This window comes from Acomys minous, assembly GCF_964271855.1.
Source record: "Acomys minous genome assembly, chromosome: 15".
NCBI lineage: Eukaryota > Metazoa > Chordata > Mammalia > Rodentia > Muridae > Acomys > Acomys minous.
Genome location: NC_140497.1, coordinates 91,408,058 through 91,425,646, shown reverse-complemented (window position 1 = coordinate 91,425,646; position 17,589 = coordinate 91,408,058). Strand labels below are relative to the sequence as shown.

Sequence of the window (17,589 nt, the reverse complement as noted above, 5' to 3'; positions counted from 1 at the left end):
TGGGGCTCAGAATTAAACAGAGAATTCTCAACAGAGGAATATTGAATGGCGGAGAAACACTTAAAGAAATGCTCAGTGTTCTTACTCATCAGAGAAATGCAAATCAAAACGATTCTGAGATTCCATCATACACTTATCAGAATTGCTAAGATCAAAAACTCAAGTGACAGCACATTCTGGTAAGGATGTGGAGAAAGGGGAACACTCCTTTGTTGCTGGTGGAGGTGCAAACTTGTACAACCACTTTGGAAATCAATCTGATGCTTCTCAGAAAACTGGGAATAGGTCTACCTCAAAACCCAGCTATTCTACTCCTTGGAATATACCCAGAAGATGCCTCACCAAACAACAAGAACATATGCTCAACCATGTTCCCAGGAGCCTTATTCGTAATAGCCAGAATCTGGAAACAACCTAGATGTCCCTCAGTCAAAGAATAGATAAAGAAACTGTGGTACATTTACACTATGGAATACTACTCAGCTATTAAAAACAAGTAAATCTTTAATTTTGCAGGCAAATAGATGGAACTAGAAATGTTCATCCTGAGTGAGTTAACCCAGACCCAGAAAGATGCACATGGTATATACTCACTTATAATTGGACACTAGCCCAACAGGGATGTCCCCTGAAAGTCTTTCTTAGCAGATTCTTGGAATAGATGCTGGGACTTAGTGTTGGGACTCTAGGAGAGAGAGGTAAGGGAAAATGGGGAAATAGAAATCCTGAAGGTCCTAGAAATCTACAAGAAGACCATCAAGGCTGGCGGACCTAAACCCAGAGGGGGTCTGCTCAAACTGCTGTACCAACCACAGACAATGCATGCAGTAAGGATAGAACCCCTATTCAGATCTAGCCAATGGACAACACATTCTCCCCAGTTGTGTTGAGAGTGGGGACTGACTCTGACATGAACCCTGGTGCCCCCTATTTAACCACTTCCCCTTGCTGGGGAGACCTGGTGGCACTCACAGGAAGGGTAAGCAGGGTACCAAGATGAGACCTGATAGGCTGTGATCATATGGTAGAAGAGGAGGTGTTGTTCTTTCACAGACCTAGGGGAGGGGAACAGGGTGAAAGAGGGAGGGAGGGGCAATGGGAAGATGCAAGTGAGGGGTAACAATTGAGATTTAATCTGAATAAATTACTTAAATAAAAAAAAGAAAAAGAAAATGCACAAAGAGAAGATGGTGGTGTTAATAACAAATGGTTCTGTTTTCCTTAGTCTAAATGACATCTTTGTTAGGGCTTGGGAAGGTTGGTCAATAACAAGTAGATATTTCTGAGGCTCATGAGTGACCTTCACAGCAACCATCACAGGTCATACTCACTTTAGTTTCTTTTTTTTTCCACATTGAGGCCTCTCAATTTTTCTAACATATGTAATAGGATATGATTTTTAGAAACAACTACACAAACATAAAAATTTTCTAAGAACATCCAAGTGAATGGTATGGTATACCAGTGATCACATGTACCAAGATGGTCACATAAAATCTTGAGGCAGTGTGGTATTGCAAATAAGCAATGCTGAGAATGTCCAAACTGACGCTGTCACTACAAACGTGATGAAAAATATAAATTCTGTCAGACAGAGGGATATCCAACATATTTTTCAGGTTTCCTCGCCTAATTGTTGAGTGTTATCTCTGTTTTGTTTTTGCCTTTTTCTTTCCTTTTATTATAAAAAATTCAATAGTACCCATAAGTTATTTTGTAAAGGTAAAGTGATATTGCACCAGTTTTATTACCATAGACAGTACAGGAAAAACGATAAATAGCATCTTCTGCTGCCCAGCACCAGCAGCACATCTAATGAAGTTGCATTGTTCCCATCCCTAGGGCTTTTCCCTGTTATTGCCTGTGAGCAGTTGATTGCCAAAAAAACTATTCTCTTGGTTCCTAGGTGACTTTTAAACATGAGACTCAAAGGATTCTTTAGTTTCTTGTCTCTAGTCTATTATAGTTGGGATTTGTAAAATAATGGTAACAAGCTTTAGTGCTAAATATATCCAGAAACTCGATTATTGTCAATCACCTGCTCATCACAAAGCCAGCAATTTATGCAATGAATTGCTTCATTGTCCCTAATAAGAAAGCAAGAACACATCTTCTGTGTTTTAAATGGCAGATGTTGTCTCCTGGAAAAAAGTCTGAGCCAGGTGCTTCAGGTACTTCAGGGCTTTTTCAGAATGGGTGTGTTTCCCTGAGAAAACTTAGTGTTTACGTCTCTGATGTGGAGTCACTGTTTAACCTAGGCCTTGCTGTTAGCACCTACAGATAAATTGCCAGCAGATATCATGCAATGACCTCCAGCCAAAAGGTAAGTATGAATACATTTTACTCTACTTATGTTCATGTGTTTTCTTGTATGTATTATATATACACTTGCAAGAAAAGATGAGTGGGAAATATAGAAATATGTTTTCCATTTTATAAAAGTTTTAGGCTTTAAGCAATCCGTGTTGAATACTTGTGCTGGCATTTCATGGGACAATTCTAAAATCATTTGTGACATTTTTGCTGGCATGATAACCCTAGAAATTATTACCAGTCCTGATTTAGAAACATTCAAAAATAAAATTCCTCACAGACAGACATGCTTGGTTGTGGTGGCACACACGTTTAGTCCCAGCAATAAGGAGGTAGAGGCAAGCAGATCTCTGAATCCAAGGCCAGCCTGATTTACAAAGCAAGTTCCAGGACAGCCAAGGTTACACAGAAAGACCCTGTCTCAAACCACAATAAATAAATAAATAAATAAATAATAAACAAACAAACACACACACAAAGTATCGGTAAAGTGGCATTTTTACCGAGATTTTACTATTCATTTCTGGTCTCTGCAAATTAAACATTCAAAACATCAGTTATCCAATATGAATATTATGGTATTATTAACTTTTACTATTTGTTCAAGTCTGAATTAATCATATTTTTATGATTAAAGATTAAAGATAGTCTCAATGCCTAAGCAAAGCTAAATTCAATACCAGGGAAACTATGAGGTGGTGAGTTGAGACTGGAAACAAGATGCGGCCTGATGTGCGGGCCTGCAATTTCCATCACTTAGGATGCAGTTACAAGAGAATAGCAAGCTCAGTGTCAGCATTGGCTAGACAAGTGAGCACCTATATAATATACAAACATAGATCATATATAATATAGGTAGATAGATGATAGATAAATGATAGATAGATAGATAGATAGATAGATAGATAGATAGATAGATAGATAATAGATAGATAGATACATAGATACACAGATAGATACATAGATAGATATAGATGATAGATAGACAGACAGATAGACAGATGATAGGTCAATAGATAGATAGACAGATAGACGATAAATAGATGATAGACAGACAGACAGACAGATAGATAGATAAACTGACAGAGCGCAGTAAGAGGTTCTCAGAGTGTGAGCTGCAGTCACCTTCTGATGACAACGGGCTTATTAAGTGGGTGTAAGCTCTCTATCATGTTTTCTTTCCCATGATCACAGAACTGGTGTTCAGTATATGTGGGCCCAGTAGTACCAGAAAACAGTGCTCACTCAGACAAAAAAAGGAAAGTAGAAAGACATTGCTTAAAGTACACGAACCAAGACTTTCTGAAGTTAACAGATTCAGCAGTACAGTTGATAAGAGAAATAACCCTGAATGTGCTATAGGGTTATTTCTTCAATGCACTGACATTTCTGTGAAAGCTCATATAAACTTTGGAAGGGCCCCCTCGAGAGAAAGAACGATCCTTGAAGTGATAGACATTCCACCCATTTCATGCTGGGCTGAAATGTTCTGCTAAAGCCCATAAACATGAATACTTACTATGTTTCAGTCGAACATGCAACTATATTTTTATTTATTTTTATATATTCACTTTACATCCTGATCACGGCCCCCCTCTCTTCTCCTGCCACTCCCCCTTCCCACCCTCTTTCCCCTACCCCTTCCCCCCTTGTCCTCAGAACAAGGAAGCCACTCACCCACCCGGCCCAGCACATCAAGCAGCATCAGGACCCAGCTCATCCTCATCCACTGAGGCCAGGCAAGGCAGCCCCATATGGTGAAGTGACTGAAAACAGGCAGCATAGCCCATGTCGTACACAGCACTGGGTCAGCTGACTAGGAGGCGCACATGAATATCAAATTGCCCATTGGTTACATATGTGTAGGGGGCCTAGGTCCAGGCCATGCATGCTCTTTGGTTGGTGCCTCCCTCTCTGTAAGAGTGGGCACATACTTTACCTCTTGGTGCCTCAGATTTCCCATTTACAAGTGCATATAGACCCAGTTAGATGTCTATATGTGTTTCTTATACTTTTTCTTTGTCCTTGTTTCTGTTTGTTTGTTGTTTGTTTTGTCCTGATTTGGATTGCTTTTTCTAATTGTATCATTATTCCTACTGTTTATTATTATTATTATTATTATTATTATTATTATTATTATTATTATTATTATTAATTTATTTTAGATGCTTGTGTGTATTCTAGCAAGAGGGAGGAAGTATGTACGTAGAAACTAGGAGGCATATGGGTGGAGTTAGGAAGGGAAAACTGTAATCAGAATATATTATATGAAAAATCTATTTTCGGTTTAAAAAAAATTTTAAATGGCTCAGTGGGTTAAAGATTCTTGTCTAAATCACGACTTTAATACTTGGTGCTCACATGGTGGAAGTAGAGAATCAAGCACCACAAATTGTCTTCTGACCTCCATAAATGCATATGTGTGTGTGTGTGTGTGTGCTTACATATGTATGTGTGTGTGTGCAACACATACACACAAATAAAAACATACATATATAAACCTAAAAACAAATAAATAAATACCATGGAAATAATAACCTCCATACTCACAGGTTACTGTAAGGATTATGATAATACATATGTGGCACAGGTAGAATACCGCTTAATGCATGTGAAAGGATGTATACTTGTTTAATTGTTTGTGATGAGTGAAACCACAGGAAATATGCAAAGGCACGTTTTAAGTGAACAATATTAGAAGCTAGATGGTAACACTTTATTTTTTTAATTTTATTTTATTAATTTATTCTTATTACATCTCAGTGCTTATCCCCTCCCTTGTATCCTCCCATTCCTCCCTCCCTTCCATTTTCCCTTTACTCCCCTCCCCTACGACTGTGACTGAGGAGGACTTCCTTCCCCTCTATATGCTCATAGGGTATCAAGTCTCTTCTTGGTAGCCTGCTATCCTTCCTCTGAGTGCCACCAAGCCTCCCCATCCAGGGGATGTGGTCAAATATAGGGCACCAGAGTTCGTGTGAAAGTCAACTAAACAGCTGATGCAGAATGTGGACCTGAGGTAAAGGAGAAAGGGGGCGCAGTTTGAGGTGAAAGTGTTTTGCAGCTTTGCTTTCATTTCTCCATGTGTTTTATAAGCATGCTCTCACTTGCACGCCTAACTAAAACCGTGGATATATATGGACATGTAAGCATGTATCATCTCACTAAAATTCTCTCTAAAATTCTTCACATGAGTAAAAGTAATACGTAGACATTGGGTTAATTGAACACTTGTGAGAATGCTCATCTTTAATGGTTTTGTCATTGAATTCTATACTCCAACTCTCCCTGATACTAACATCTAGGTTTGGAAATTTTCTGACATCGGCAATGAGAAACCACACCTCAATCACAACATTCATCCTCCTGGGACTCACAGACGATCCTCAGCTGCAAGTCTTGCTTTTTCTTTTTCTGTTTATCACCTACCTGTTGAGTGTAACTGGTAATTTAACCATCATTACCCTCACTACAGTGGATCCCCACCTTAAAACGCCCATGTATTTCTTCCTCCAAAATTTCTCTTTCCTAGAAATCTCTTTTACAAGTGCCTGTGTCCCAAGATTTTTATACAGTATTTCAACCGGAGACAGAACAATTACATACAATGCGTGTGCGACTCAGTTGTTTTTTACGGATCTCTTTGGGGTAACCGAGTTTTTTCTCCTGGCTATCATGTCCTATGACCGCTACGTGGCCATCTGTAAGCCTCTGCATTACATGACCATCATGAGCAACAAGCTGTGCAGAGCAATGGTTACTTCCTGTTGGGTGGCGGCGTTCATGATTATCCTTCCTCCACTGAGTCTGGGTTTTCACCTGGAATTCTGTGACTCAAATGTCATTGATCATTTCGGGTGTGACGCAAACCCGATTCTGAAAATATCGTGCTCAGACACGTGGCTAATTGAGCAGATGGTGATAGCCTCTGCAGTGTTTACCTTCATCATCACCCTTTTGTGCGTGGTCTTTTCATACATATACATCCTAAGGACAATCCTAAAATTCCCTTCTGTTCAACAAAAGAAAAAGGCCTTTTCAACCTGTTCCTCACACATGATCGTGGTTTCCATCACCTACGGCAGCTGCATCTTCATCTACATCAAGCCGTCTGCAAAGGAAGAGGTGACCATTAATAAAGGTGTGTCGGTGCTCATATCTTCCATATCACCTATGCTGAACCCTTTCATATATACTTTAAGGAATAAGCAAGTTAAGCAAGCTTCTCACGACTTACTCAAGAAAATTGCGTTTCTTTTAAAGAAGTGAAGTGTGCCTAAGTTGGTGAACCAAAGCATCCTCTCTCATAATTTTTCATTACAAATAGCAAGCTTTACACTTTCTTTTTTTTTTTGAAGATTTTTTTTCCTTTATTAATTTATTCTTGTTACATCTCAATGGTTATCCCATCCCTTGTATCCTCCCATTCTTCCCTCCCTCCCATTTTCCCCTTATTCCCCTCCCCTATGACTGTTCCTGAGGGGCATTACCTCCCCCTCTATATGCTCAATACAGGCGGTAAACCTTAAACCCCTACCCAGATCTAGCCAATGGACAGAACACTCTCCACAGTAGAGTGGAGAGTGGGATATTACTTTCTCACATACTCTTGTGCCTCACCTTTGACCATGTCCCCTGGAGGGGGAGACTTGGTGGCACTCAGAAGAAGGACAGCAGGTTACCAAGAAGAGGCTTTACACTTTCTTAGACTACAGGTAATCGTGCTGAACTCTTATGGTTTTTGTTGGTTGTAGTGTTTTGTTGATGTTGTTGTTGTTGCTACTGCTGCTGCTGCTGTTGCTGCAGAAGCCATTCATTTTAAGTTGTTTGGTTGGTTGTTTGTTTGTTCGTTTGTTTGTTTTGAGACAGAGTCCCACCATGTAGCTCTGGTTGGCTTGGAATACACAGAGATCTGCCTGTCTCTGCCTCCTGAGTACTGAGATTAAAGACATGTGTCACCACACCTGACCCTTCTACCCATTAATTTTTCCATCAATTCAATTACTAAGAAACTAAATCCTGAGTGATGTGATATGTAAAACATGTCTCTTTTAATCCTTTAGCCATAAATTGTCTCAATAAAATCACATTCTCCTTGTTTCCAGAGGAATGTGATGAGGCGCAAAGGCATTCCTTTTGCACGGTTTCTATGAGAAACAATTCTTAAGCAGAACATGTTATTTCATCCACTTAAAAACGTAAGATGAATTTCACTAACAAACTTTTAAACTTCTACAGGAAAATGAGAAAATTTAAGGAAAAATATTAAAGAGGAAATACAAATAAAAAGTTGACTTTCTTGCATACATGAAAGATGAAAGGATAACTGTCACAAGATAGGAAGCTTTTTTCGTGTATTTATTTATTTTATCAATTTACAGGCTGATCTCAGTCCCCTCCCTCCTCTCCTCCAGTCCCACCCTCATATTCCCCTGCCTCATTCCCCCCTTTTCTTCGCAGAAAAGAGGAGGCCCCCCCATGGGTACCAACCCACCCTGGCACCTCAAGACGCAGCAGCACTAAGTGCCTCCTCTCCCACTGAGGCCAGGCAAGGCAGCCCAGCTAGGGGAAAGAGATCCAAAGTCAGGCAGCAGAGTCAGAGACAGACCCTACTCCCATAGTTAGGGTACCCACATGATGACCAAGCTGCACGTCTTCTACGTGTGTGTAGGGGTTAATGTACAGCTCGTTCGTGCTCTTTGGTTGGAGGTTCAGTCTCTGTGAGCCCCCGTGGGCCCAGGTTAGATTTTCTGTAGGTCTTGTTGCGGTGCCCTTTACCCCTTCAGCTCTCTCAATCCTTCTATAGGCAGCTCGTATGTATCCATTAAAAAACAGCTTATAATTTCTAAGGAGAAGTAAAATCTTTAATTTGCTAAAATGACAGAAATTAACCTTAACTAGCATAAAGCACACACACAATCTCATTATTAGTTACAGTTTACAAATAAAAATCTGTTATAAATATTGTATCCATCATGTTTTTTAAACTTTTATTATATTTAAAGATAGAAGGTATAGTAACATTTAAAGTGAATCAGGCAGTAAAATACACAATGTGCTTGAATACTTTAAAATAAATATCAAATGGTAAATAACCTTTTGCCTAGAAAACTCACCTATAGGAATCTATATCAAAATTGTAATTATCAATAATCGTCACAGTCATTTTTCAATAGTAAAAGTTTAGGAACTTCCTAATGAACATCACTTGGTAATGTGTAACTCAATGAGAGATTCGAGCCTAGGGTATGGCCTAATAGGAGAGCACTTGCCCTGCAGCCTTAGGAGAAGACTGAGCAATGTGACTCTATATTATTTATATGCAGGGCTTGGGAAATGACTCAGTGATTAAGAGCACTTTTTGCTTTTCCCAGAACCCACATGGTGGCTTACAAACATTTGTCTCCAGTTCTAGGCGACTCAACGTCTTCTTCTGACCTTCATGGACATCAGGCATGCGTGTATGCATTTAGTACACATCCATACATGCAAGAAACTCACACACACACACACACACACACACACACACACACACACACACACACACACTAAATAATCTGTGAAAAAATAAAATTTACTGACAAGTGAATGGCGCTGAAAATAAAAAGTCTAAGTGGGGCAGCCCAGACTCAGAAAAGTATGTAATGTGTTTATTTATTATATGTGGATGCTAACTTTAAATCTTTAGATGTGTATGTGTGTTTAAATTTTAATACCCACAGAAGTCATGAAATTGATAAAGGGCCACGGGGCCCATGGACTTTTAAAAAAAAAAGGCGATATACATTTCAAGTGGTGTGAAGGAAAAATTAATAATAACAAGAAAGGTTAAATGTGGTGGGAGATGGGAAGACATGGCAGAAGAGAGAAAGTATAAAGCCATAATTAATACCAAAAGTCTTCTGAAAATGGCAAGCTATGGTTTAGAAGTCTCTCTAAATATAAATGTGTGTGTATGCATGTATAAAGAGTTTAAATAGAAACATCTTATAATAGGGGAACAATGCTCCTATTACACACCATAGGTGAACAAATAAAAATTCCAGTGGCAGATATGGAATACCCCTTCTAGCACTGCTTTGATCAGTGAGGGCTCATAGACCCCCTGAATACTACACACTACTGTCAGTGTTCTTTGCTGCCCTCCAGAAGAAACACCCTTTTACAGAACATACCACATTCTTGAGTCACAGAACATGAAGAAAATCAAACTGGTGCTCATTTTGGGGTCCTAGCTGTCAAAACGTTGGACAGTTCTGCCTATTGGGGAGTAAAGTATTAATCTTATCCAACTGAGACACTTGGAAGCTACAACAGCTTGGGAGCACTGTTACATGTGGCCACGTGTGTAACGGTGGCATGAAGGTTATGAGAGTGACCAACCACTTTCTGGTTGTTTTTAAGCCCACTCCACAAAGTTTAACTCATGTCCAGTGCTGTTAATGAGTCTCAGTAGGTCATAGCCCCAGTAGGTTGGAGAGAACCAATTACTATTCTGCTAAATATATTAAATCAACTACTAAAGATGCAGTATTAAATTGACTCCTAAAGACTTACATTTGTATGCATAGATAAGTTTTTTTCCCTCAATCCTCATCCAAAAGGCTGCTTCTTATGGTAGATGATGAATAACAAACACAGAGACCCACAATCGCCCAACATGCCAAACTGAACTGCTTGACTCTCAAAGGGGCATCCGTAACATGCCTCCTCATGCCAAAGTTCAAGGATCATCATTGGAGAGTATATCAAAAGATTATGAGAGTCAATGGGAGGCTATAACAAGCAGTGTTGTGCTCTGTTATGTGCCTTGAGGCATCAGGGCAGCTGTACATTTGAATTGACAGTGGCTGTGACTCCATGTCCAAGGCCTCCACGAGAGAAAGCCATACAAAAATCTCAGCATGGAAGGAGGAGGTAGTGAGGAAGTCTCGACCCTATTTGGGAAATATTGGCAACTGGTAGATCCAGGAAAGAGAGAGTCAGGAGCATTATCTTCTGCAAAATAATTCTCTACACTGGTTTACATCTTCATAAGGTTCGTTTTTCAGGGATGTGGCCCCTGAAAGACTACTCAGGTTCAAATACATGTCCCTACACCCACACACGTTCTGTTAGCACTAAGTCATATAAATGGACTAAGAGCCAGAAATCATATGATCATCTCAATATATGCAGAAAAGGGTTTTTGACAAAATTCAGCATAGCCTCATGACAAAAACTGGATACTAGGGGTAGAGGGAACATAACTCAGCATAAAGCATATATATGATAAACCTTTAGCTAACATGTAGAAAAGAAAGTAGTGTCCACTCTCTCCACGCCTTTTCAATACAGTCCTTGGAGTCTTAGCTAAAGCAATATGCAGAATTGTGGATCCCAGCTCCAAGGCATAAATCTCCAACATATTTTAACACCTAAGGATGAGGGAACATTGCAGAAGAGGAACTGGACAGATTAGAAAGAATCATGAGGCTTTCTATGAGGATATATATATATATATATATATATATATATATAATCAAAAGCTACACCCATGAGTCACAACAAGACTGAAAATGGGCTGAACAAGGATGACACTAATGATCATGCCAAACTGTACATGGAAAAGTCCAACATTCGTGTCTTTTGGTTTTGTGCAGGAATAAGAGTGGGAGAAAAGAGGGAGAGGAAGGATCCAAAGATGAGGGTGTTTTAGAATGTGATACAAATATATATTTTAACATGGAAAAGGATTTATATTTATCTACTATCTTTGGGTATATTTATACTTTTTCAAATCAAAACATAGACATAAAGCAATTTTTCTATCTTTAATTGAATTATGAGTTAAGTTAAATAAAATATTTTCTGAAAATTCTGCATTGTTCTATTGTCAGTTATTGATTTTTTACTTAGAATGAGGCTAATAAAATTGTTGTACCTTATTGTCCCCAAGGACACAAGTCCCACAGTTGCTGCTGCTTGACATTCTGCCAAAATTTAGTTACTCATTAATTATGTATTCATTAATTATGTTTGCATTTGGCCACAATGGACTTCCCTCTTTATTCTCTATATACCCAAAAAAGACTGGCATAATAAAACAATAACCTTTCTTCACAATTTAAAATTTCTTTTTGTCCAGAGAAATCGGAAATTAACCATGAAAACACTCTGAAAATAACTTTATGTGTCTTTATGTCAGTTTTAATATGTAATAAATTGGTTACTGAGTTATAGTAGAATACAAATTTTAATGTAATTCTGTTAACCAAAGGGAGCATTATTTTCTGCAAAATAATTCTCTACACTGGTGTACATCTTCACAAGGTTTGTGTGCACATTTGATCACGCTTCTATTCTCAGCTTCACCTTCAGGAAGGCCAAGATCGTAAATCAACTAAGGTCGCGATTATTTTCCAGGAGGGTAAGTATGCTTTAGCTTGATCACTTCAGTTTCCGTCTCCGCCCACCATTCTTGGCTCTATAGTATCTATAGCACGGCCCTGTAGTAGTCACACTTATCCAGGTAAAAAATCAGGGGTAGCAAAAGCTCATAGCAACATTGCTAACATGGAAATATATTTATGATGTCATTTTCTGTTTTATAAAAATTAACTATGAGGGAATAGGATTCATTGGACATACTTTATACGCGCATCATTGGGAAGAATATGGTCATATCTTGTTCACTCCTTCTATCCTAATTATTTAATCTGTACCAACTGTATCGTGTATTTCCAAGAAATATGCGCTAATAAATTCATGAGTACTCTTGGAGACAGGGTAATTTTAGAAACAGACGTGACTCACAGTTGTATACTAATCTGCATACAAATGCAAAGTGTAATATCCACGAAATCTCCAAACTATTTGCAATATTGTCACTTGAGAGTACTTAGATCATAAAAGTGAACTTGAAATCCTCAATATTGAAAATATACCTAAACTGAATTGAATGACCAGAACATTCATTTGCTATTCAAGTTCAAAAGGAAAGAGACGTTTCTCATCAGACAAGAAAGATGGTTTTTGAATCTGTAATTCTACTATAACTTAGGCGACGGCATGAAAATCCACAGGCGGAATTTTCATATTTGGGCTCAATTCCACAATGATCCTGTCTGAAAGGATACTATCTAAATTTTATGTAAACCTATCTGATTACCAACTAATTATTTCTTCCCCTGTGCTTGAGTTATTTCTTTTGTTCTGTAGAGATGCTTACAAACCAAAGGTATTTGTCTATTTATAATCTAATGCCTTCATTTGTACCTGTCTTAAGAGATAACAGCATGCCTCAATCCACAAAGTTTAAGAAAACACACCTTTATATTTCTCCCAGAGTTTATTTCATAAGAAATACAAGTGACCAATCTGCTGGAGCTACTGTTTTCATAAGAAACCTTTTCTAGCTTGAAGTAGAGAAAAAATGAAACTTTATTTACCAAATAGACTGAATAGGCCAAATTTTTGTCACAACACATTTCAAAAGATTAATTGTATCTGGACTTCATTAAAAAGTACTCTGATTGCATTGAAAAGAGTGAATGAAATTGAAAAGCTAATGTCTTGATAAATAAATATAGAATCTTATTGACACACGGTCCAACTTGCAGAAGCCTGACTCCTCCTCTTGTTAATTCACTAGAGGAACATAGAAGGTTCTCAGATACACAAAAAAAATTCTCATCTTTTATCAAGAATAGAAGAACAAAAACATAGTTGCACAATGGCCGTTGGTTAATGACCTCATTTATCATGATGAGTTACAGCAAGTTAAGGAGTAAAGGAAGAAAAGCAGAAGGAAGACAAAAATGAATAAAAGAATTTTATATATTGGTCCTAACTTACTATCCATTAAGAATTCTTGTGGAATTATCCCAATCAATGATCACAATAATTTGATAAACTAGGTGCTGTTGAGGACGCTGAGGCAGAAAGAACCAATAGAAGCAGAAAGTTCATAGAAGGTCTCTAACGATTATAAAAGCACAGGAATATACTCTCTCATTAGGCATCAGTCAATAAGAAAGAGTTATAGAGTCAGACTAATTTATATAATACTAAAAATAGCTTCAAAACATCAATGAATTTTTACTATTAAGTTCATATAGAAAGAAAATTCTTAGAAGTCATTCTAATGGCTTGATTTGTGTGTAAAGCAAATATTATGTTAATTTCTGCACTAATTCCATAAACTTTTATATAACACTTTCTAGAACTCTGAAAATGCATATTTAAATATTTTTATTGATAGTGAAGTCATTTCTGTACTCCCATCTTCATTTTGTCATTTTCAGCAATATCCGAGATATAAAACTAAGTGCCCATCAATAAAATAAAAATGAGGTATACATACCAAATAAAATAGAGCTTAAATAAAAAAGAAATTCTGCCATTCATAATAACATATATGGAACAACAGGACATTAATCTAATTAAAATAAGCCAAGCACAAGACTACACAATGTGGTAATTTTTAATCTTATTATGATAAAGAACATTATACATGACCAAATATGGGACTATGTGGGATCACATAGTAATTTTACTTTTACTGTTTTAAACTTCTGTGCCATTTTCTAATACATTTGTACCGCTTTGCATTCCTGATAGCTAAGTGGAGGGTTGCCTTCTCTCCATATATTTGCACCACTTGCTGTCATACAGCTTTGATAAATCAATAAAAGATTTAAATGTAAGAACTGAAACAACAAAATGAGCAGAGGAAAACATAACAAAAGTAGACAGATGAGATGACACCAAACTAAAAAGTTTCTGTACACCAAAGGAAAATGTTAAGAGCGAGAAGACAGTCTATAGTCAGAGAGGGACTATCTGCCACTAAACACCACTTAATTTAAAATATCTGAGAGGCTTAATAGCACATTAACTGAGTTTTAAAATGGGCAAAATATATGCACATATACATGTAAAAAGAGATATGGGTGGCAGAGTTAGTCATATATTATTATTCAACATCTCTAATCATAACAGAAATACAAATTAAAACCACATTATCTAGGGTTGAGGCCTCAGGAATGTCCTCCCTCTGGTGTTAGCTTGTTTATTGGTGTGGGTTTTGTTTGTCTCTTGCTTAGGCGCCCACGTAGATGAGATTCCGTGGCTGTAGATCCTGACATTTCCAGATGATTTAGATCAAACCCACTGTTCTTCCAGCTCTTACAATCATCTTTCTGCTTCCTCTTCCACAATAATTTCTGAGCTTTAGGTGTAGAAGATGTGTTACAGCTGTACCCAATAGGGAGGAGTACCACAACTCTGCATTTTGGTTGGCTATGGTTTCTTTTATTAGTCTCTGTCTGTTGCAGAGAGAAGCTCCCTTGATGGGGGTTGTAACTACACCCAACTGTGGGTGTAAGGATAAATTTTAAGATGTAGTTCAGGATTATGCTGGTTTACCAAATTAGAGGTTGTGTGTTCTGCTCCAAGACCCGTGACTTTCCTAGCCCTAGGCAGCTGGCTAGGTTTTCAGTATCAGACATGTTTTTCACTTCGCTGAGCAGATCTTGAGTGCAATCGGAAAGCGTGGTTGCCACCAAGGTGTGTGTTCCATTACTGCACCATTAGGCTTATCGTGCCTTGCTGGTCATTGCGATGGCTCATGGTGTCATGGCTGGGATGGGTGATTACCTGTTTCTCTCCATTGTAAAGACAACCAGGGAATGGCAGAGTGGACGGAGCAGTCTTCCCCAGGGAACAGACCCACCCCATTGGTTATCCAATACCAAGTGGTCGCCCCTGTATTCAGTATTTAAAATATATACACATATATGTAACAATAATTTTTAAAAAGAACCTATGAATTTGAGAGACAGCAAGAGGATTAATGATAGGAGCTGGAGGAATGAAAGAGAAGGTGGAAATGGAATCATTATAATTTCTAAAATTAAATTATATTTAAAGTAAATTTTAAAAACACAATATCCCTTTGTGGTGACTATTATTAAAAGATGAATAAGAAGTATGCAAACTGTCTTTATCATCTTCTCATTTGGGAAGCCTCTAAGCTGCTCTCCCAGCATACTCAGGTAATCAATTTTATTCCTTCTGATGAGGTTGAAGACCAGGTAGTTTAGTTTTACAATGAAGCTTAGTTGTTTAGGGGTTAAGATTTTTTAGGTATAGATAGATGTTTTAAGCTAATAATGATGCAATATGATAGATATTGATTTACATTCAGAATTTTAGACACACCAAAATAGGAAAGATGTTTTCTTTAAGGATGCCAAATACAAACAGCCAAAACACTAAAAATGTAACATTTATATAATTCCTGATTGTTTCATGGTTCTTCTTGCTATAGGTAGTTTATTGTCTATATGTATAATAATATGTATATGTACAAAATAAAAATGTTTAATTAAAAATGTAAAAAAAAGGAAAGCACATATATGCTGTTGGCAAGAAAATGGAGGCATTACAGATAATCACATTAAACAAATTAAATCAGTCTCAGAAAGACAAAGAAAGAGGTACACAAAACATTTAATTTGAATTTTGCACTTGGACATAGCACAAGATAAATGAATTAAGCATGTTTTCATAGGCATTCAGATAGAAAAAGTGAATCATGAATTCAAACTCTCTAAGTCTGATTTAGAGGTCCTTAAATAAGTTCAGTGGTAAGGATGGAAAACTGCAATATATATTCCCCTGAAGGTATAAAACTGAAAATCATTTCCTTACTTCAAGTCACTTCATTTAAAAAAAAATTCTAAGCAAGAATCAAAAACAATTTCTTGAAGTAAATAGATTAAGTCTTTACATGAAGCAGAAAATGTGAATTTAAAAAAGACTGAATTGGGGCAGGAGAGATGGCTCAGCTGTTAAAGGCTAGGCTCACAACCAAAAAAAAAAAAAAAAAAGACTGAATTGTGATTAATTGGTTAAGCAAATAGAGATGACTTTGGCCAAAATAAGTTAAATCATACTAAAATCAAAAGTGTTTGTGTATAAGTGAAAAGTAGAAAAGGAGAGACAATTTTAAACAGAGTGTTAAAGCAAGGGTGAAGTGGAAATGAACAGGAAATGGCTTACTATCTCGATGTGGTGTTACTAGGTGACACTGCCATTTATAACAAAGAATTAGTACCATCTCAAACCAAAACAATATTGACCCAAAACACACCAACGAGGACCTGGGTTTTCAATTACATCAGCATACTTCTAATTCCCTGAATCAAAATCATCACAACAGAATGCATACAGAGAAGAAATGTGCTGCCGTTTAATGTGCTTAAAAATAAACACAAGGACCATCATTTTAGAATTTTAATATCAAAAAGTACACTCTTGCTGAGACCCTTCTGTTAGAAAAGAAAGAATCTTCAGTACTAGATGATGTTAAACTCGTAGCTAGTTGGAGGGCAACTATTAATTAATTAGGGCAATTAAATAATCAGGTGATTTGGTTCCACACATCCACTTACAAGCTGGGAAACAATTCTTTGTATGATCCTGTCTTAGAAATCACAAAATGGCATCATTACATAGGCATCCTATTGTGACATTCACAGGATACTATAATCAACACTAATTAGTATGTTAATATATGAAAAATAAAGTAACCAGGCAAAAATATTTGAACCGCAACACATATAAATGAATCTTTTTTGTGAGGGACTGTAGAGACAGGGTCTGTCTACATAGCCCTGGTTGTCCTAAAACTCACCACGTCAACTAGGCTGGCCTAGAACTCACAGAGATTACCTGCCTCTCCCTCCCAAGTGCCAGGACAGTGTGTGCTGCCACACCCAGTGACCTAAATGAATCTTTAACAAAAAAAAGTAATTTAAGCATAGGAACTAGATATCAGCTAATAACTAATATTAGATACGGACACAATGTTAAGATTATCTTAACGGAGGACACTTCATTTGTTTCAGTAGTTCTTTTCTAAAAGCCTAGTCTGGAAAAAGAAGTTAGGGGAAGGCAGAAGTGTTGGACCAAAAGCAATTAATTTAAAGGGAAATTTTTGTGGAATGATGTTTATAAGACTATGTTTTAAGCTGGCGTCAATTACACCTAGACAGTAGTAACATAGGAATACCAGTATGAAATATGTGGTTCAAATGTGAGCTACTATGTGACACAAAGAGATGACCAAACATCAGCTTGTAGTATCCGCTTGCTTCCTCACTAACCAATAGTAACATAGGAATGACACTCAAGCTCGTTTGTCTTAGGCTTAGCACCTGACTCAACTCTGACGTTTTATAAAGTCTTCCTTATTTTTCTACTAGATTGGGCAAGAGACAGCAATGAAGA

The 17,589-nt window shown here is 37.4% G+C and overlaps 1 protein-coding gene across 1 annotated transcript; it reads left to right on the top strand.

Moving 5' to 3' along the window:
- Positions 1 to 5,643: 5,643 nt before the first annotated feature.
- LOC311585474 (olfactory receptor 6C68) lies at positions 5,644 to 6,582 on the top strand (the record flags this gene model as incomplete). The annotated part of the gene is made up of 1 exon (XM_084760691.1): positions 5,644 to 6,582. One exon carries the CDS (start codon positions 5,644 to 5,646, stop codon positions 6,580 to 6,582), a length of 939 nt encoding a protein of 312 aa, XP_084616817.1.
- Between the last annotated feature and the right edge of the window lie 11,007 nt (positions 6,583 to 17,589).